This window comes from Capricornis sumatraensis, chromosome 9 (assembly GCF_032405125.1).
Source record: "Capricornis sumatraensis isolate serow.1 chromosome 9, serow.2, whole genome shotgun sequence".
Classification (NCBI taxonomy): Eukaryota; Metazoa; Chordata; class Mammalia; order Artiodactyla; family Bovidae; genus Capricornis; species Capricornis sumatraensis.
Window position 1 is genome coordinate 16056420 of NC_091077.1, and position 21832 is coordinate 16078251.

At 45.8% G+C, this 21832-nt stretch overlaps 1 protein-coding gene across 2 annotated transcripts in view; it reads right to left on the bottom strand.

The window, feature by feature from the left end:
* The window catches only part of INSR (insulin receptor), a 143089-nt gene that overhangs the window by 27186 nt on the left and 94071 nt on the right, over window positions 1-21832 (bottom strand). Inside the window, exons 4-11 of one of the 2 annotated variants that reach the window (XM_068981366.1) lie at window positions 19035-19183; window positions 17988-18132; window positions 16640-16854; window positions 15526-15652; window positions 14287-14537; window positions 12323-12490; window positions 6546-6747; window positions 4573-4608 (exon numbers count right to left, since the gene is read on the bottom strand). In XM_068981366.1, coding sequence (XP_068837467.1) covers window positions 4573-4608; window positions 6546-6747; window positions 12323-12490; window positions 14287-14537; window positions 15526-15652; window positions 16640-16854; window positions 17988-18132; window positions 19035-19183 — 1293 coding nt within the window. The remainder of the gene's footprint in view (window positions 1-4572; window positions 4609-6545; window positions 6748-12322; window positions 12491-14286; window positions 14538-15525; window positions 15653-16639; window positions 16855-17987; window positions 18133-19034; window positions 19184-21832) is intronic. The other variant, XM_068981365.1, reaches the window with a different exon arrangement.

Here is a 21832-nt window from a genome sequence, read left to right on the forward strand (position 1 = left end):
GTTGACAAAACCAGGCAGTCTGTCTACTCTTGAATCAGAATACCTGAAAATGTCAATGCTTTTGTTTCCCACTGGAGAAGGAAATGGCAACCCATTCCAGTACTCTTGCCTGGAGAATCCCATGGATGGAGGAGCCTGGTGGGCTACGGTCCACGGGGCTGCAAAGAGTCAGACATGACTGAGAGGCTCCACTTTCACTTTGTTTCCCACAAAACATTCCTTACAATTGATTCCAATTCTCATTTCTGCATTACTGCGTTGGCTGCTGTTACTGCTGCTAAGTCGCTTCAGTCGTGTCCGACTCTGTGTGACCCCATAGATGGCAGCCCACCAGGCTCCCTTGTTCCTGGGATTCTCCAGGCAAGAACACTGGAGTGGATTGCCATTTCCTTCTCCAATGCAGGAAAGTGAAAAGTGAAAGTGAAGTCACTCAGTCATGTCCAACTCTTAGCGACCCCATGGACTACAGCCCACCAGGCTCCTCCATCCACGGGATTTTCCAGGCAAAAGTACTGGAGTGGGTTGCCACTGCCTTCTAGATACTAGGAGAATTGTTAATTAGTTATGATGAGATTGGCTTCCTTTCAAAGTAAACAGGAATAGTTTTAAGAAAAATGTTACTTTGGATGTTGGTTTCATCTAAATAATATTTATCTTGTTGCAGAAGTTTTCTAGTCCTAGCTTCATAAAAGGCCTTTTCCCAAACCGCCTTTCTTTAAGTCCGGTTCAGTTCAGTCACTCAGTCATGTCTGGCTCTTTGAGACCCCATGGACTGCAGCACGCCAGGCTTTCCCGTCCATCACCAACGCCTGGAACTTACTCAAACTCAATGGTCAGTGATACCATCCAACCATCTCATCCTCTGTAGTCCCCTTCTCCTCCTGCCCTCAATCTTTCCCAGCATCAGGGTCTTTTCCAATGAGTCTACTCTTTGCAACAGGTGGCCAAAGTACTGGAGCTTCAGCTTTAGCATCAGTGCTTCCAATGAATAGTCAGGGTTGACTTCCTTTAGAATGGCCTGGTTGGATCTCCTTGCTGTCCAAGGGACTCTCAACAGTCTTCTCCAACACCACAGTTCAAAGGCATCAATCCTTCGGTGCTAAGCTTTCTTTATAGTCCAACTCTCACATCCATGAATGACTACTGGAAAAACCATAGCTTTGACTAGACGGACCTTTGTGGGCAAAGCAATGTCTCTGCTTTTTAATATGCTGTCTAGGTTGGTCATAGCTTTTCTTTCAAGGAGCAAGCATCTTTTAATTTCATGACTGCAGTCACCATCGGCAGTGACTTTGGAGCCCCAAAATAAAGTCTCTCACTGTTTCCATTGTTTCCCCATCTATTTGCCATGAAGCGATGGGACCAGATGCCATGATCTTAGTTTTCTGAATGTTGAGTTTTAAGCCAACTTTTTCACTCTCGTCTTTCACTTTCATCAGGAGGCTCTTTAGTTCTTCTTCACTTTCTGCCATAAGGGTGGTGTCATTTGCATATCTAAGGTTATTGATATTTCTCCCAGCAATCTTGATTCCAGCTTCTTTAGGTCAGTAATTTAAAGAATCTTAGTTCCCCAGCCAGGGATTGAAGCCACATCACCTGCAGCGGAAGCACAGGATCGTAACCACTGGACCCCCAGGGAACCCCCCCCCCATAATTTCTAATAAATGTTATTTAATGAGATTATTATGACTTCCCTTATTGGATCTCTTGATGAATTAGATTCTACTATCAGAACACCTGATCTTGAACCATCCTTGAACTTATGAGATTGGTGGTATTGCCAGCACAGTGCTTTGTTTAGGACATTTGGATCTAAAATCCCATATTAGTTGGCCCTGGGGTTTTCTTTCAATGTAGAATCTTCATCAGGTTCTGCTAAGAGATGTTGTTTTACAAAATGAATTGGGAAGATTTCCATATATTTCTGTGCTCCGAAAAAGTTTCTGAAAATAGTTTCTCTCTGAGAGTGTGAAAGAACGCATCCATAAAACTCTCCAAACCTGGGGCCTTTTTGTGAAGAAATTCACTGATACTTTTTTTTTCCCAGTCTTTTCCCAAGGTCATGAGGATAGTCAATCTTTCTGCTGCTTCCTGAATTAGCTTAGACAAGTTAAAATGTTCACCTCTCTGAAAGTTTCAAATTGAAGAGCTCATGGTTATCCAGAGGATTTACCACAAATTTAGTGATATTAATTTTCCCTCCCTCCCTAACACATGATATTTTACATTTTGTAGTTTTTCCTTAATTTACAAAAAATCGTTTAAGTCTACTGACTTACAGCAAAGTCCAGGTGCGGCAATCTTCTACGAGCGAAGGTGTGTGGCGGTCATGTCCCTGATATTCTCCAAACGGATCTTTTTTTTTTTTGGCTGCACCATGCAGCATGCACGGGATCCTAGCTTCGAGATCAGGGATCAAACCCAGGTCTCCCTGCATTGGAAGCATGGACTCTTAACCACTAGACCACCAAGGGAGTCCCTCCACATGGATTTTAATGAAAATTTCCATTTCAACTTCCACCCAATAGAAGTCTAAGTGATCCGCTTTTAATCACCAGGAAGTAGAGGTTTTGGTTTGAGCTCTTGAAGTTTCCCTTTAGTTTTTGTTGCGTTGTCATCAGCAAACACAAACGTTACTTTGGGGGTACTCACTAAGATTTTCTTTGTGGTCCTTTTGTCTGAAAAGACCATTGACTTTCCTGAATGGAAACCAAAGCTAGTAAGCCAAAGCTACACCCATGCTGGCAAGATTCAAAACATTTCTATACCAGCACAGACGAGCCTTCCAGAAACGATGGAGACCTCAGGGTCTCACGAATAACTACTGAAAATTGATTATCTGATCAAAAAGAAACATAAGTGGCCTCTAACAGGCCAAATATGCATACACCAAAAGGACTATATCCAATAGGACAAGACCACCACGTGGTCCCAGAAGATCCCCATGATTGGATCAAGGTCTCACATTTCTAGATCTTTGTGTGTGGGTGTGTGTGGGTGTGTGCCTTGAACGCTCAGGCGTGTCTGATTCTTCAGACCCGTTGGAATTCTAGCCCTCCAGGCTCCAGTCTGTGGGATTTTCCAGGCAAGAATACCAGAGTGGGTTGCTATTTCCTCCTGCAGGGGATCTTCCTCTGCCAGGAATGGAACCCTCACCTCCTGTCTCCCGCATTGCGGGTGGATTCTTTAGCTGCTGAGCCATTGTGCTACAGTCGTGTCTGACTCTTTGCAACTCCATCAACGGTGGCCTGCCAGGCTCCTCTGTCCACGGGATTTTCCAGGCAAGAATACTGGAGTGGGTTGCCATTTCTTGCGCCAGGGGATCTTCCCCACCCAGGGATCGAACCTGGGTCTCCTGCATCGCAGGCGGATTCTTTACCATCTGAGCCACCAGGGAAGCCCAGATCTTTCTTTACTACAGATTATATTCCAAATGGCCACTAGAGGGCAGACTGGGACCGAACATTCCTGAAAGTAAATAAACCCTCCCTTGGCAGAAGAAAGTCGTTCCTCGTAGCTCTCTTCCCTGCCTTTCCAGTCTCCCCTCCTGTTCTTCCCAAGAGTCCAGGGTTTTTTCCACCGGCTTCCCTTTCGCCACGTTCTCTCGGCCTGTCCTCTCCTCCAGAACACCCCCCACCTCCATCCTTCAGTCCTCTCTTTTTTAAAAAAATTGAGGCGTGCTGTAGTCACTCAGCTGTGTCTGATCCTTTGCAACTCCTTGAACTGTGGCCCAGCAGGCTCCTCGGTCCATGGGATTCTCCAGGCAAGAATACTGGAGTGGGTAGCCATTCCCTTTTCCAGGGGATCTTCCTATCTCAGGGATCGAGCCCAGGTCTCCCGCACTGTAGGCAGATTCTTTACCGTCGGAGCTACCAGGGAAGCCCATAAATCCTGGAGTGGGTAGCCTATCCCTTCTCCAGCGGAATCTTCCCGACCTAGGAATCGAACCCGGGATCTTCTGCATTGCAGGCGGATTCTTTACCATCTGAGCCACCAGGGTTTCCTCACATTGAAGCATAGTTGACTCTCTAAGACACACGTCAAAGGGGAGCATCCCTGACTGTCCTCGGCGGATGCAGGGACGCAGCACACCTGTGCTCAGGCCTGCCGCCATCCCGCACTAGTCACCCCAGATAAAAACGTTCCACTCCCGGATCAGCTTTCTCCACTACCTGCTGCTAAGTGGTTTCGACTGGCTGAGTGCCCAGCACAGTTCTGCACAAACGGTAGGGTTGATAAATAAATGTGTCACGGCATGGAGGAAAAATGGGCAGCATCTTGGAAGCGCCCTAGGAAGTACACCCTCGAGTCTATGTTTTAGTAAGAGTGTGTTAGTTAGGATATTTCTACTTCCCCACAATCATGCCCAGGTTCCATTTCAGGGTGAAGGCATTTAAAGTGTGAATTTGTGAAGCGCCCCCTTTCGGCAGAACAGCGCGATTCATGCATCAAACCACAGAAGGCCCCCGGGGATCTCAAAGGGGCTCAACATGCTTCCTGCCCCGCGGGCCCACTGGCCCTGCACTGTGCAGCCACCAGGGGCCACGCGGACGTCCCACAGGTGAGTCGTACCTAGCGTCCTCGGCAACAGGGCCTGAAGATGATTTTCTGTGAAAACAAAACCAGCCGCTTTGAGGACAGACAGAACTTCTTCAGACAGACCTCTTGCTTCTGACACTCTGTGCCAGCAGCCCAAGGGTGCTTGCCCCAGACCATGGGCCACTTGTTCCCATCACTTGAACCACATCTTCCCCAGCAGGTGTGTAGGACACAGCTAGCAGCTGGGAGGAGGGAGTCAAGAAAACACCCCCGAGACCTGGTCACCTGGGGTTCCCGTGAGACGTCAAACGTAACACTACTTTTGTCTTTGGGGTCATGCCATGGCTTCCCCTGTGGCTCAGTGCTAAAGAATCCATCTACAATGCAGGAGATGCAGGTTCGATCCCTGGGTGAGGAAGATCCCCTGGAGGAGCACACGGCAACCCACTCCAGTACTCTAGCCTGGAGAATCCCCTGGACAGAAGAGCCTGCTGGGCTACAGTCCACGGGGTCGCAAAGGGTCGGACACGACTGAAGTGACTGCACACAAGCATGCAGCATGTGGGATCTTCCCTGACCAGGGACTGAACTCGTGTTCCCTGTATTGGAAGCGAAGAGTCTTAATCACTGGGCCACCAGGGAAGCCCAAACTAGTTTTAAACCTTATGACTGACTGGGCCACTATCCTTAGGACTGGTGGAGTTTTAATGGGTGAAACAATCACTGCCTCCACGCCTGGCCTGTGCCATTTAGTGCCCTTTTGGACTCAGGGTCAGATAAGAATGCAAGAAAGAGAAAAGAAACGTTATATATGGACAGTTCTAATGAAGCCTCTAGCAGGAGCAATGCTAAGCCTCTGAAGAGACCCACTTTCAAACCTTGTTTTATCTCAGTGCAAGCTCTGGGGGCGGGAGGTTGATCCACTTTGGAAATGACCAGTTGTATCGGACACTTCTGGGCAGCCATCTGGTGAAGTCTGTTAGCGGGAAGGGTCAAGAGTGGAGAGGGTGGGGGCAACTGAAAGCTCCCAGCACATTTGCTTTGTAAACCTGGGCAGAGTTGGGGCGGGGGCAGAGGGGTGGGGGGGAAGGCTTTGGACCCATAAAAGGGAGTTGGCAAGTGCTTCAGTGGGTTACCAGAAGGACTCATGAACTTATTAAGATGCAGACACTGCTACTGCCATCTAGTGGGTGGAGGCCTGGGATGCAGCTCAACATCCTACCCTGCACAGGATGGTCCCACCCCAGAGAATGAGCTGGCTCCAAATGTCAGCAGCACCAAGGCTGAGAATCCCTGAGACTCATGTAATCTCACAGCCATAAAATATATGAACCATTTTTCTCTCCATTCCTCAGATGGATAAACTGAGGCACCAAGAGAGGTAGAACCACCTGTGACCCACAGAAACTTGCCTTCTACCCAAGTGTCTCAGCTTGCAAGGATAAAGAGGTATGAAAAAACCAAGAGTCATTTTTACTGCAGACCCTCTGTTTACTTCCCCTTCATTCACTAAAGGAAACATATTTAAATAGTGAAGTCTCTGGGGTTTTGACAAGGCCGTGGAAAGTTCTGGAAGGATGAGAAGTTTCCTTAGATTAAAAAAAGGGAATGCACTGAGCTTGAGACTCAGCCATAAATCAAGCATTGGGCTGGGCATGCAGCTCTCTACCATCTAATCTAATAATTGAATTTATTATCTATAATCAATCAATTAGCTAATAATCAACCATCGATAATCTAATGGAATTCATCAGAACTCAGACTGAGACCAGAGGTTGGGTTCATGAGACATCAGAGAGCAAAGGCTGAATTTTTTAAACACTCCTCGTTTTGAGCGGGGATGGGGGGTGGTTCCTCTTCCTGGTAAGGCACTTGTTATAATCTCAAAATCTCTTCCTGCATCCAGGGAAGTGGCTCAGCGTGGACTCAGCCTATCCTCTGCGTCTGCCCGCATTTTGTCTTTTTCCCTAAAGACCTGAGACCCCAAGCCAATAACAAATCCCAACCTGGGGATGAAAACCACGTTGTGCAGGTAATCTTCAAACGTTTTCCTGAACGAGGACTCCTCCAGCTCCTTGAGGATCTGAGAGTCGGTCTTCGGGCAGGAGCAGCATTCGCCAGCAGACTCCTCATACTCACTCTGGTTGTGCTTCTGGGACCCCTCCGACTCGAACGGTGGAGACCAGGTCCGGGAGGGCAGCTTCAACCCTAGGGAAAGGCAGAACAGGGCTCAAGTCCCCATCCCACTCCCGCCCCCCACCACCTACACACACATATATACACACACATGCAGAGCAAGGGGGACCTTCTCAAAGTGGCTGGGCACATGGACAGAGCTCAGTGCAGAGATCTGGGTTCAAGTTCTCCTGGGAAGAATAAGATCCTTCATGGGAGAGTCCTGACAACAGAGAAGGTGCCTGTCAGCATGCAGCAAGACACTGTCGGACACCACAACCCCACAAGGCTGGAGGCCAAAGGTAACTGTGCATGTCCCTGCCCTTGGGGAGCTTAACATTCCAGTGGCTGAGGTGCACGGGAGTGGGAGAAATATACAGTGAACCAAGAAATGCACATGCTGCGTGTCAGATGGCAGGGGAAAAGGACAGAGGGTCTCCGGGGCGAATGTCTCAGAGAAAGTGATGCTAAGCCATCCCCAAGTGAGTAAAAGAATGATCCATGCGCACGTCTTGTGTGTGTATGCTCAGTCACTCAGTCTTGCCCGACTCTTTGTGATGCCACGGACTGTAGCCCGACTGGCTCTTCTACCCACAGGATCTCCCAGGCAAGAATACTGAAGTGGGTCACCATTGCCTCCTTCAGGGGATCTTCCATCTCCAGCATTGGCAGGCGGGTTCTTTACTGCTGAGCCAGCTGGGAAGCCCATAGCAGATGCAGGCTACTCTTTAAAGGCTTAAAACCATGCCCTTGATGCCGGGTGCCTATTTGTGTCTATTGAGCAAGGGAAATTCCATCTCTTCCTCTCCCTTTTAATGGCTCCGGGAGACAATGAGCTCTAAGTATCTTCCTGTGAATGCTGAGTACCCACTCGGAAGCTTTGGAAATCCTTAAACATACTTCTTAACGTTTATTAATAGACACAGAATAGCCTGTGTAGGTTTTAGCTGTTAGAGGGGTTATTGATGGCGTTATAGATGGAAAATAAACTTAGGATTTCCTTAGTAAAGGGAGGGGGGGCGGGCTCCTGATTTTTTTCTGGGGAGGAAGGGACTTTTGATCAGACACAGACAGGGCTCCTGACCCCTGTCACCCTTTCCGCATGCCACTTGGTGCCCCGTGGGTTTCTGTGACTGTAAGGTATAGTAACACATCTAGTCAAATCCACAGGGACAGAGTGGAAAGGTGGGGAATGGGGGGACCAGTGTTTCACAGGGACAGAGTTTCAGTTTGGGGAGATGAGAAAGTTCTGGAGATGATGGTGGCGATGGTTGCACAACAGTGTGAATGTGCTTAATGCCGCTGAGCTGTGCACTTAAAAGTGGTTCAAATGGTCAACTTTACGTTATGAAAGGTTTACAATTAAAAAACCATATAGTTGATGAGACTGTACTGTATAATTGAAATATACAATTCAATATCAGAGTAGAAGCTAAAAGTTCTCATTTAAAAAAGGAAGGGACTTCTTTGGTGGCTCAGTGGTAAAGAATCTGCCTGCCAAAGCAGTACACGCAGGTTTAATCTCTGGCCTAGCAAGATTCCACATGCCACGGGGCAGCTAAGCCCGTGCACCACAACTACTGAGCCTGCGCTCTGGAGCTGGTGCTCTGCAACAAAAGAAACCACCGCAATGAGAAGCCTGTGCACCGCAAAGAAGAGTAGCCTCCATTTGCCGCAACTAGAGGGAAGCCTTTGACTAGCAATGAAGACCCAGCACAGCCAAAACCAAGTAAATAAAGATTTCTTCAAAAAAAAAAAATATATATATATGTGAAGTGATAGATGTATTAACTAGGTGGGAGGAATTCTTTTCCAATGTGTATGCCCAAAAAATCATCACAATTTACACAGTTTTACTTGTCAATTATCTCTCAATAAAACTGAAAAAAAAAAAAAACCCACTTCTGATTCTAAAGGACACTAGTATGGATCACAGCTAGCAAATTATTTATCTTGTGTGTGTTATCAAGTTTATTTATTTGTGTGTGTACTTGGGTTTCTTCTTTGTGGCAAAATACACATAACACAAAATTTACCGTCTTACTCATTTGTAAGCATCGTGATTCAGTGTCATTAAGTATATTTACATTATTGTGCAACCATCCCCACCATCCATCTCGAGAACTTTCGCATCTTCCCAAACTGAAACTCTGTGCCCATGAAACTCTGACTCTCCATCCTCTCCTCCACCCTTGGCCCCCACCATCTGCTTCCTGTCTCTATAGATCTGACTCCTCCAGGGACCTCCTGTAAGTGGAATCAGATAATATCTGTCCTTAGTAAGTTTATTTTTTTTTAATTCTATCAACTTTGGGCAAAATGACAAATAAAATCATGTCAAATCATCACCTTCTAATGACAGACTGACTTCCAGAATAAAAGTTGTTGCTCTTAAAAAAATAAAAGAAAGAAAGAAAACACTGCCTGCCCCGATGATGGTGGCAGTTCTAGTTGGTGGTTTCGGTTACTCGAATGCAGGGCCAAGAGTGCACAGCTGAGCCCATGACTTTGCTTGCTCTCGAGTTATATAAAGCATCCGAGGAGATAAATCACGTTTGCAACCCTCTGCTCAGGCGGGGGATGAGGTCACAGGCATACATATAGCACATGATCTTAGAGCTGGGACAGCTCCCGGAGATCATCTGGCCTCCTGCCCCTTTTCCCCAAAAGGAGGCAGCCGGTGACAAGCTGGGTGACTTGCCCAAAGCCCTACATCAGGGCACAGAAAACCTTAGGCTCCCGACCTCAGTCACATGTCATCAGCTGCCCCAAGGTAGGAGGATACCAGTAACTCACAACCTCTAAAGGAAACTAAAGTCAGAGCAGAAAGCAGAGACATCACTTTGACGACAAAGGTCTGTCTAGTCAAAGCTATGATTTTTCCAGTAGTCATGTATGGATGTGAGAATTGGACTATAAAGAAGGCTGAGCACCGAAGAATTGATGCTTTCGAATTGTGGTGCTGGAGAAAACTCTCGAGGGTCCCTTGGACAGCAAGGAGCACAAACCAGTTAATTCTTAAGGAAATCAACCCTGAATGTTCACTGGAAGGACTGATGCTGAAGCTGACGTTCCAATACTTTCACCACCTGATGTGAAGAGACAACTCATTGGAAAAGACCCTGATGCTGGAAAAGATTGACGGCAGGAGGAGAAAGGGGTGACAGAGGATGAGATGGCTGGATGGCACCACCGACTCAATGGACATGAATCTGAGCAAACTCGGGGAGAGAGTGAAGGACAGGGAAGCCTGGCATGCTGCAGTCCGTGGGGTCGCAAAGAGTCGGACATGACTTAGCGAGCAATGACAAAGCAACAAGCAACAACACAGCAAGTAGAGGGTAAATCAGGAGCTTGGGATGAACACACACACGATCATACGTAAGACAGGTAACCAACCAGCACCTACTGCCTACTCAATACTCTGTAATGACCTATGTGAGAAATTAATCTGCGAAAGAATGAATCTAGGGAATTCCCCGCTGGTCCAGTGGCTAAGACTCTGAGCTCACAGTGCAGGAGGCCTGGGGTTGAGTGCTGGTCAAGGAACCAGATCCCACATGCTGCAACGAAGACCCGGCGCAGTCGAGTAAATAAATATTTTTTGAAAAGAATGAATCTGTGCACGTGTATAATTGAACCACTTTGCTGTACACCCAAAACTAATACTAAATTGTAAGTCAACTATTTTTTTTAACACTCAGTCGTGTCTGACTCTTTGCGACTCCATGGACTGAAGCCCGCCAGTTTCCTCCGTCCATGGGATCTTTCCAGGCAAGAACACTGAAGTGGGTTGCCATTTTTTACTCCAGAGGATCTTCCCAACCCAGGGATCAAGTCCCCGTCTCTTGTGTCTCCTGCACTGGCAGGCAGATTCTTTAGCACTAGCGCCACCATACTCCAATAATTTTTTTAAAAATAAATAATAAACAAAAGAGTCTAGGGATTGGCAGGGGGAATCTTTTATATAGACTCAAACAAAACAACTAAAAGGGGGAAAAAGACTTCTGTTTCTTCAGTTTGATGGACTTTTTTACAACCCAGTTTTAAAATAATGTAAGACTAATTTATACACACCAGTTTGAGGCTTCAAATATTTTTTCCTTTTTCTGTAGATGGATGCAAGCCCATTAAGTAAACGAGACTAAAGACTGGAAAATATGTGTCATTCATACACATTTTTAATGAAAAGCCTAGGGAGGAAGAGATTGGAGACTCTTTGCTGTCTCCAATCCTTGAAACTTAAGGGTCTAAACTTAGGGGCCAGGTCTTCCCTGGAGGTCCAGCAGTTAGGGTCTTTCCGATGCAGGGTAGGGTGGATTTGATCCCTGGTCAGGGAGTTAAGATCCCAAATGCCATGTGTCCAAAAAAATTAAAAGTAGAAAATAAAAATAAAATTAGAGACAAAAAAGTCGATATATGTATAACTGATTCACTTTGCTGTACACCTGAAACTAATAAAACATTGTAAATAAACTACGCCAATAAAAAATTTAAAAAATAAGGGACCAAAATTCTTCCCTAACTTTGTCAATCACCATTCCACACATTAGTTGTGTTTCTAGTTTAGCAGAGAAGTCTTGCATGGGTTAACACAGCTACATCCCCACCAGGGGGAGGTGGACAAGGAAGGGGAAGAGGAGAAGATTCCAGAATGCAATGATGCCAAGACATGGGGAGTGTCTGGTTTCAACATGAGTCTTCAGAGCTTGTCTACACCCTGTGATGTTTAGAAATGTGAACGGGCAGACAGACCTCCCCTTACTGTGTTTTTTACAAATCGAAGGTTTGTGGGAACCCCGAGTCCAGCAAAACTATTAGCACCATTTTCCCAGCAGTATTTGATCACTTTGTATCTCTGTGTCATGCGTCAGTAATTTTCCCAATGTATCAAACTTTTCTGTTTTTATTCTACTTGCTATGATGATCTATGATCAGTGATCTTAGATGTTACTGTTGTAATTGTTTGGGCATGTTTTTAAAGCAATAAAATATTCTTTAATTGAGGTATGTGCACAGTTTTTTTTTAGTCTCAATTTCTTCTTGTTAAAATTTTTATGGAAATAGAATTGATTTATAATGTTGTGTTAGTTTCAGGTGTACAGCAAAGTAACTGTCATATATACATATATCCTTTTTCAGATTATTTTCCATTATAGATTATAAGATATTGAGTAGAGTTCCCTGTACTATACAGTTGGTCCTTGTTAATTATCTATTTGGGGTAGCAAAGAGTCAGACACAACTGAAGTGACTTAGCACGCACGCACGCACATGTATATTTTAAGCATATTTTTTTTTAAACATAATGCTATTGCACACTTAATAGACTATAGTGTAATGTGAATATAACTTTTATAGGCACTGGAAACCAAAAACTTCATGTGACTTCATTTATTGCAATATTTGCTTCATTTTGGGAGTCTGGAACTGAACCCTCGGTATCTCTGAAGAATGCCCATGTGTGTGTTTTTATCTGAGATAGAATGGAGTGTGTGCTCCCACAAGCACATGCTGGAAATGGGAGGGGAGAGACGTGTCCCAGAAAACAAGAATACAGTGGATCTGGTGTGTAAAACCAGCCCCTCCCTGACCCGTCTGCACTCACCTTTGAGGCAATAATCCAGTTCATACAGCTCACTGTCTTCCGCCTGCCTCTCCCAGAACACCAAGTAGTGTGTGATATTGCCGTTGGGGTCGGAGGGAGGCTTCCACTTCAGAATAATCTGGGACGAGGAATTAGAAACTGAGATGGGATCCAGGGGGACGGAAGGATCTGCCAAGGAGAAAGGAGACAGACAGACCCACTGTGAGGGGGAGGGTACAAGCAGTCAGGTGGGCATGAGAGGGAAGAGCCAAGTTAAAGAAATCCTGAGGATGTTCTCTGCAGTGTTACTTAACATCAGAGGAAACTGGAGACACCTGGACATATGGAACACTTGCCTAATACGAGCATGGGTTACAAAATTTCAATCCATGCAGAACCACAGACTATGTAGATTTCCACGTTCCACCATTTTTGTAACAAACATTTACAGAGCTCTAAGGAAAGGCAAGCTTTCTTTGTTCCAGGCACTGGAAAGGTGGTGGGGAAAAGGAGGGTGGTGGGAATAGATAAAGTCACATTTTCCAGTTGATTAGCCCCAAACTGAACCCAGTTATGGGGCAAATTTCAGCAGTGGGATGCTGTTCAAACCTATCACTGAGCTGGCAGTCCATTTCACATCCCTTCAAAGGTATCAACTTTGGGCTCCACAAAAGTTTCCCCTGGAGAATGGAGGTGGCTGAGAGTCAGCAAGGGGTAGGGGTAGGAGTCTCCAGACAGAAGACACAGTGTGTACAAAAGCCTGGAAGCTGCAAGTTTCTGGAACTCTAAATCCTTTGGTTTTGCTGGAGGATACAGGGCAAGAGGACAGTAGTCACAAGAGCTGCTTCATAAAGCTTGGGCTCTACCCTATAGGACGGGATTTCTCTCTGCTGATTTTGGGAGGCTGGATAATTCTCTGCTGTGGGTACTGCACTGCGCATTGTTGTATACTGAGCAGCGTCCGTGGTCCCACACTCTAGAAAATACTCCAGTGGCCTACTCCCCCCAAAAATGGAGATGTGGGAGAGATTTCCTTGGTGGTCCCGTGGTTAGAACTTTGTCTTGCAAGGCAGGAGGTGCACTTCGATCCCTGGTCAGGGAGCTTAGATGCCACATGCCTCGTGGCCAAAAAACCAAAACATAAAGCCAAAGCAATATTCTAACAAATTCAATAAAGACTTTAAAAATGGTCCATATTAAAAAAAAAAAAAAAAACCAACCTAGAGCCTATTACACCGAGTGAAGTAAGTCAGAAAGAGAAAACAAATATCATAATTAATGCATATATATGGAATCTAGAAAGATGGAACCGGTGGACCTATTTGCAGGGCAGCAGTGGAGATGCAGACATAGGGAACAGACTTGTGGACCCAGGGAGAGACGGGGAGGGGAGGATGATTCACGAGAGTAGCATGAAATATATACATTACCATATGCAAAACAGATAGCCACTGGGGATTGGCTGTAAGATCCCAGGAGCTCAAACTGGTGCTCTGTGACAGCCTAGGGGATGGAATGGGGTGGGAGGTGGGAGGGAAGACCAAGAGGGAGGGCACATAGGTACACCTATCGCTGATTCATTTGATGTATGGCAGAAACCAACATTGTAAAACAATTTTCCTTCAATTAAAAACAAATCAATTCAAAATTTTAATTTCAAAAAAATGGAGAAGAGGAGAGAAGCAGAGATGAAACAAAAACTGGCAAAATAGTGAGAATTATTGAAGCTAAGAGATGATTACATAGGGAGAAGGGCTATTTTTTCCTACTTTTGTAAATATTTGAAAAATTTCCATAATGGTAAGAAGAAATATATTTTCCTTTCTAATGTCTTGTTGCTACTGCCTCATCTTCTGAAATTGTAAATCTCAGTGCCCAGCTCTTTTAGAAGCCAACGACCATGCAGAAAAAAAAAAAAAGCATTTCATATGAAAGGCAAGATGTCTGAGCTCACGCATAAGTTCACATTGACAAGAAATGCTTACTAGTGGCGTCTGTCTGGACATAGATGATGTCACTCTTGGCTCCGTATGTACGGCGTTCATCAGAAAAGGTGACCAGGGTCTTGACAAAGATGGCATACTGGGTCCAGGGCTTGAGACCACGCATCAGCCACCCAGGATGGTTCTGTGACTTGGGGTCGTTGGACCTCGTAGGGGGGTCAATATCCACCACTGTCCAGCTGTTGGAGCCGCACGCATCCTGCCCGTCGAATTCTGTCACATTCTGGTAAGGGCTTTCAAGACCAAACAGGTAAAGAGGGTTGTCATTCCTTGACTATAGTTCTAAAAACCAGAGAGATGTGGCTGGGGGAAGTTACCTCCTACAGGCTTGCACCCTGTTCACCAACAGTCTTCTGCCACAAGGAGGAAGGACACAGAAGCAGTCAAAGAGAAAGGGATTGCTTTCCCTATATCTCAGTTTCCCAGTAATATTAATAATAGTGATCATGATGATGATACTATCTGAGTTAGTGATAAGATCACATGAGAGGATGTGGGCTGACTCCTCCACACACAGCCTGACACATAGTAAATCATAAGGGATGGAACGATTACCCATGTTAATATGACCACCGCTTCCACTGTCTCCTTTTAAAACTCCAGCACAGTCATATACTCAAGATGACTAGGTGTCACCGGATGACGACAGTGTTTCAGTGTAAGATGATGAATAAATTGTGGGGAGGGGCAGTGATGATGGTCACAGAGCATCACGAACATACTTAATGCCCCTGAGCTGTACATTTAAACATCACTAAGATGATCAACTTCATGTTTGTTTTACCATAATTATTTGTGTTGGAAAAAATCTAAAATAGATTTAAAAATAAACTTTTTTTAAAAAAAGACACCTACTAAGTAGATACCTACTAAATAGAAATACCTACTAAGACACATACTAAGCAGACTTTTTAAAAAAAACACCTCCTAAGTAGACTCGTGACTTTTTGTTGAGAATGTCTGGTGAGATGTACATACAAGGTGCAAAACGGAATATTTCTATAGGAGATAGCTCAATCTAGACCTCCAAAAGAAACCTGCCTGCTTCAATTTCTGGCTTTCGACAATAAGAAATGTTATTGATACACCATCAACTGGTGAGATCCCACCAAGGGATCTATGATATTTATTCCACGGATAAGAAGGAGATAGAAAGGAACCTCAGTGGGGGAACCTCTGAGCACAAATGTAACACACACACCTCTTTATCTTTCTACTTACGCCTCTTTGTAGAACAACATGAACCCCAGGAGGTCTCGGAAGTCAGGAGGCCAATACGGCTCCCATTTCAGCAAGATCTTGTCATAAGATGTCCGAATGTAAGAAAATTTAAGTAATTCATTTTCACCTAGAAAGGTTTTTTTAAAAAAACAAACCAAAACACTCAGTATCAGAATTTTAAATAATTTGTTTCAGCCCAAAGCAGGTGATCTCATACTTCCAAGAGAATCCACAAGAAAGAAGATGGCAATCTGCTGTTTTCTAGTGACGTCTCATTTCCACGTGCCTTTCCCTTGTTCAGAGGCAAGAACAGATCATATAGGTTGGCCCCAACTGCAAGTCAATTATTGGCCAGACGCTCATCTAAAGAACTGTGGTTGCCACCAACAGGGAAGGACAAGTGGCCAGTTGGTGCTGGGAAAAGGACACTTTCAAGAATAACATTTGTCCTAACATAATTTGTCTTGCATGTGGATTCTCATGTCAGAAAAAGTAACTCCAGTGTAAATGGATACAAGCTGACTGGGCTTAGAGAGAGTGCAGATCATTGTATCTTGGAGTGACCACTCTTTGGAAAGACAATGCCTTGGAGACAGTAATTCCCTCTCCCTGGAATATAAACCCTCCCTTAAGCTCCACCCCAACCTTGCTCTCTCCCTCCCGTGAAGTATCACAGTTTGGACCAAACTGTCTCATAACAAAACAGCTTCACATGAGGGTATCACGGAAGCCTTGGACCTCAATGCTCAGCTATTTCTTCAAGAGAAAAACTCATCACAGGAGGGTGGTCAGCTCTCAGCCTCCAATTGTAGCAATTGCAGAACTTTACTGTAGCATTTGAGCCAAGGCCATATATATAAAGGGGATGACATTCATTCACTCATTCATTCAATGCTTATGCGGCATCTTCCAGCATCAGGCATTGTATTTGGTATTTGGCAAAGAGATTAACGTGTACAACACTTGTCCTCAGTGTTTCAGAAAGTCTAATGCACACTTAGTTGGTTTAGCTCACTGCGGGTAAGTGACACCCACCCTGGGTACCAGTGTGGTGGGGGAGGTAGGGGAAGTCACACTGTCTGGTCCATGAAAGGACGAGAGCGTTGCCACTTACAGGATGCCTGGTCCCCATTGGTCTTTAGAGCAATGTCATTTCTCTCCTGGCGCCCCTTGGTTCCTGAAACTTCCTCCATCTTGTGAATTTCCGACAGGCACAGTTTGGGGTTATAGTGGAAGAAGAGTTTCCCCTGAGTGATGGTGAGGTTGTGTTTGCCCCAGTCCCATAGCTGCCTTAGGTTCTGGTTGTCCAAGGCGTAGAAAGAGTAGTTCCTATGGAAACACACACAGACCTAATCATTCATCAGCTTGTCATCTCCACCTCCAAAATGGTGGGGCCATGGCTGGAACTGATCTCATTCAATGCTCCACCCCCAGTTCTAACCACTTGCTTGACACATACTCATGACGTGTTGACTGGAGGGTGAGAGGTATAGGGGAAGCTGAGGAGGTCTTCAAGGCCAGGAAGATACTTGAGCTCAATCTTGTAGGGGAGAAGGGCAAGAGTGTGACGGATTGAGATATGGGTTTTGCAAAAGGGAAAGACTGAAGACACAGAGGCACCTGAGCTGGGCTCAGGGAAGAGCAAACTAGCTTGTTCTGAACAACAGGTGAAAGGCAATACTGAAAAGATACCATGGGCCAAACCCTCTAGTATACTGCATGCTAGACCAAGACCAAGAACACATGTGCTTCCTCGGTAGACAGAGGGGGGCCACTGAAGGTTTTATAACAACTCAGTAACTCAGGGAGGCCTACACCTTAGAATTATGAGTGGGCCACCAGGACATGGTGAATGGGAAATGGACAGCAGCTTGAGCTGTGTTATCCAACACAGAAACCACCGGCCACATTTGCCAATTGAGCCCCTGAAATGTGGCCCTTCTGAACTGTATCAGAAGTAAAAACAAAAAAACAGCAAAACCCCCCACAGATTTCAAATACTTAGCATGAAAAAAAAGGATGTAAAATATCTTGTTTATCATTTTTTGATATTGAGTCCATGTCAAAATAACATTTCAGATTTAATGGGTTTAGTAAAATGCATTATTAAAATTCATTCCACCTATTTTTTCTAAAGTTTTAAAATGTAGCTACTAGAATATTTAAAGTCTTATATGTGACTTGCATTATATTTCTGTGGAATGGCCCTAATAGTTCTAGAACCAGCAAGGAGGTCATTGGAATAATCCAAATGAAAGGTGTGACCTTTGGCAAAAAAGGTAGTTTTATGGTTATATAATATTCCATTACACACACACACACACACACACACACACACACACACACATCCATCCATCAGTGGATACTTAGGTTGTTTCCATGTCTTGACAGAAAAAAACCTAAGATTTTCTAACTCACAAACTTCCTAGTGAGGCCACAGATACAGCATCAGGCCCACATACCCAATTTCCAAGGTCTCCCCTCGAATCAGACGTAACTTCCGGAAGAAGGAAAGTGACACCAGGGCATAGGACCGGCGGATTTTCAGATATCCTGAAATTTCTTCAATGAGTCCAAGGTTGGCCTCTAGCTCAGCTGCCAGGTTGTCTAAGGAAAGGAGAGAATGAATATCCAGTGGGTTTCTACCAAAATATTTTAACCTTTCCAGAATTCCCCATGGTGAAGAGTTAACTTCCAGGCTGAAAATGATTTTTGCGAGCCCAGCTCCAAGCACATTTATAAGGCAGTGTGGTTATGACAGAGATTGTCCTGCTTGCAAAGCTGAATGTGTTTACTATGCAGCTGACCCCTGCTCCCTCCATCCCCCTGCTTTGTTGCCCTTCAATGCAGGAACCGCTGCCTGGGTTTATATTATACATTCATTTGTTTATTTGCAAGATCCACCATGCATGGACTTGGCCTTATTCACTGTGAGTATTCAACAAACGTTTGTTGAATAAATAAACAAAGGAATACTTTTTGCCTGTGACAGAATTTCCTGAAACACAGTCCCCAGACCTGCAAAAGAGGTCATACTATCTGCTTGGGATGGGATGGGGAAGGAGGTGGGAGGGGGGTTTGGGATGGGGGACTTGTGGCTGATTCATATCAATGTATGGCAAAAACCATCGCAAAATTGTAAAATAGTTAGCCTCCAGTTAAATAAATTAATTTTTAAAAATGGAAATGCTTGATGTCCCAGCTCAGTCCTGGCCCCATTTCCCTGCTCCTCCTTGCCCCGCTCCCCGTCCTCACCCCAAGATTCTTATTTTCCAAGCTGAGAGTTGGGACATCAGGAATTCCCATTTAAAAAAAATTTATTTATTTTAATTGGAAGCTAATTACTTTACAATATTGTGATGGGTCCAGGACTGAGCTGTGAACCCCAAGTTTAGAAGCACATTATTCCTTGCATGACTCCACTGATGGGTCTCTGGGTTATTGTCCTGGTGTGCTCAGAGGGAGGGTGGATCCCAGGAGGCAGCAACCCCTCCCCCCAGAGCACTCACTGCCCCCTCGAATGTTGATGATTAAGCTTCCGTTGATGATGGTGCAGCCTCGAAGCTCCTGGGCAGATGTCACTGAATCGATGGTCTTCTCACCTTCCAGGAGGTGGCATACCTTGGGACAGGGGCCCAGGCAAGGGGTACACATCAAGCTGCAGAAAGAGTGGGGAGAAAGATCAGGATGTGCACACACACACACAGAGCAGAGAGCGTGCTGCACAGGGTCCCAAGCGACCATAAGGCAGCGTGCTTCAACCACAGCACTGCTGACATTGAGGTTGGAGAATTCTTCACTGTTGGGGGCTGTCCTGCACATGAGGGGTGTTAAGCAGCAGCCCCGCGCTCCCATACTATGCTAACACCACCTCCCATCCAAGGCATGACAGCCAAAAATGTCTCCAAACATTGTCCCCTGGGGAAGGAGGTGCAAAAAGCCCCCTCCAGATAAGAACCACTGTCTAAAGGGATAGGTTTAGGGCATTTCTCCAGGGTGACAGGTTCTACAGCATTATCCCAAGGTCAGGGTACTCATGCCAAAATGATGGGGCTTCTGCCTTACCCCAAAGAGAGGGGCTTCCCACTGTACCCCATGGAGAATCATGTACTACCCTGGAGATAGAACTCACACTATTACAAGGAATTGATGGGACTCCTGGCGTAACCATAGTGACCAGTTGTGCAGAGCTAATGATTTTGCCCCCAACTAGTGGTACTCAGGCTGCTACTTCAAGGTGATGGGATGTCTGCTGTTCTGTGTGCGGTCTGACCTTCCCTGGTGGCTCAGCTGGGCTTCCCTGGTGGCTCAGTTGGTAAAGAATCCATCTGCAATGAAGGAGACTGCCTGCAGTGGGTTCGATCCCTGGGTTGGGAGGATCTCCTGGAGGAGGCCATGGTAACCCACTCCAGTACTCTTGCCTGGAGAATTCCATAGACAGAGGAGTGGTAGGTTACTGTCCACTGGATTGCAAAGAATCGGACACGACTGAAGTGACTTAGCAGGCACACACGCTGTGAAATAGAGACGATAAGAGTATCTGCTTCACAGGGCAGGTGGTGATGAGGACTGAATGACTGAATGATATATGCCATCTAAAGTACCTGGCACACAGAAAACAAAAACCATTCGTCCTTTGCTATGATATCATTTTTTACTAGTGGTATCATTGGTACCCTTGTTATTTCTACACCTCTGCCTATTCAATTTTGCAGGAGGAGCTTTGTCATGGTGGTATAATAAAGAACACATCTGGTGCCCAGCTCCTGGCACAGAGCTTCAAAAGCCTTGGAATTTCCTGAGTGATAGAAACATCTTTGTTGTGCTAATGAAGCAGTGACCCCTAGTTGCTTCGGGATGAGGGCTGGTCACAAGAAAGGTCAAATGTGTGATTTGGAGGGTTGCCTCATCGCTTTGAACTCCAGAGAGAGAAGGAGGAGCTCAAATCCATGGCCAGGGATTCAATCGATCACAACTATATAACAAAACCCCAAGAAAAACTCTGGACACCAGCTCAGTCCGTTTTTCTGGTTGCTGAGCACACAGCTGTGCTGTAAGGACTGATGTTTCTGATTCCACAAGGGGATGGGAGCCCTGTGTCTGGAACTCTCCCAGCCCTCATCCTCTGTGCCTCCTTAATAATAAAGCTGTAATCATAAGTGCCTGACATGAAGCTTTTTGACTGCTGAGGCATCTATTTCAAAAGACATCTGTCTTGAGTAAAATGTAATGAAAACAACTAGATAAGGAACAAGGCTGCCCCCACCCCTGAAGGTCCCTCTTTCAGAAAGCCCTGAGGGACCTAGATAACTGACCACTTGATGGGCCCGGCCTCTCTCTTCCTGTGCCCCAATTCCTGCTCTTGAGCTTTAAATCCACCACAGAGTGAAGCCATCAAACCCCAGAACTCCGTCCTCAGACCCTAAAAAAAGCAGACCTCCCAAGGGCCACTTCCTCTCTTTCCCTTCCTCTCTCCCTCTCTCCCTCTCTTTTCCTCTCTCTCTCTGACTCTCTCTGTCTCTCTACCCCCTCTCTCTTTTCCTCTGTGTGTGGCTCTCTCCCTCTCTCCCTTCTTCCTGCCCCTTTCCCACGGCCTCACTGTGTGAGCCTCCAGGACCTGTGAATAACAAACCTTGTTCCTTAAAGTTCCCTGATGGTTTCTTGCTGAAGCGCAGCAAGAGTTGGCCCAGCCATAAATAGGCTGCCCTCCCGGGGGCAGTGTCTGCAGAGCTCGCTATAGGTGATGTATGCTTAGGTGAGCTCTGTAGGCACCCTAACCCAGGGTGCTATCATCCATAGGCTTGGACCAACAGCCTTTTTCTTTTAGCTCTGTGAGGTGTCCCAGCAAATTATTGAACCCAGTGGGTTTGTGCGAGCCTCAAAATTTATAGCCAACCAATCAGCAGTGTGGGTGCTCTTGCATGTGCGTGTGCTAAGTCGCTTCAGTCGTGTCTGACTCTTTGTGATCCCATGGACTGTAGCCCACCATACTCCTCTGTCCATGGGATTCTCCAGGCAAGAATACTGAAGTGAGTTGCCATGCCCTCCTCCAGGGGATCTTCCCAACCCAAGGATCAACTCGGCATTTCTTATGTCTCCTGCATTGGCAGGTGGGTTCTTTACCACTAGTGCCCATGTGGCTGCCCTGGGGACCCCCAAAGTGTGGCTGGCATGTGAAGTAAAGCCAGTCCGGTGGAGGACCAAGCCTTTAACTTGTGGGTCTGATGCCAACTCCGGGTGGTTGATGTTGACATCTATTGTAGTACACCCAGCTGGTGTCAGAGCAGCTGGGGTGGAAACAGAATAA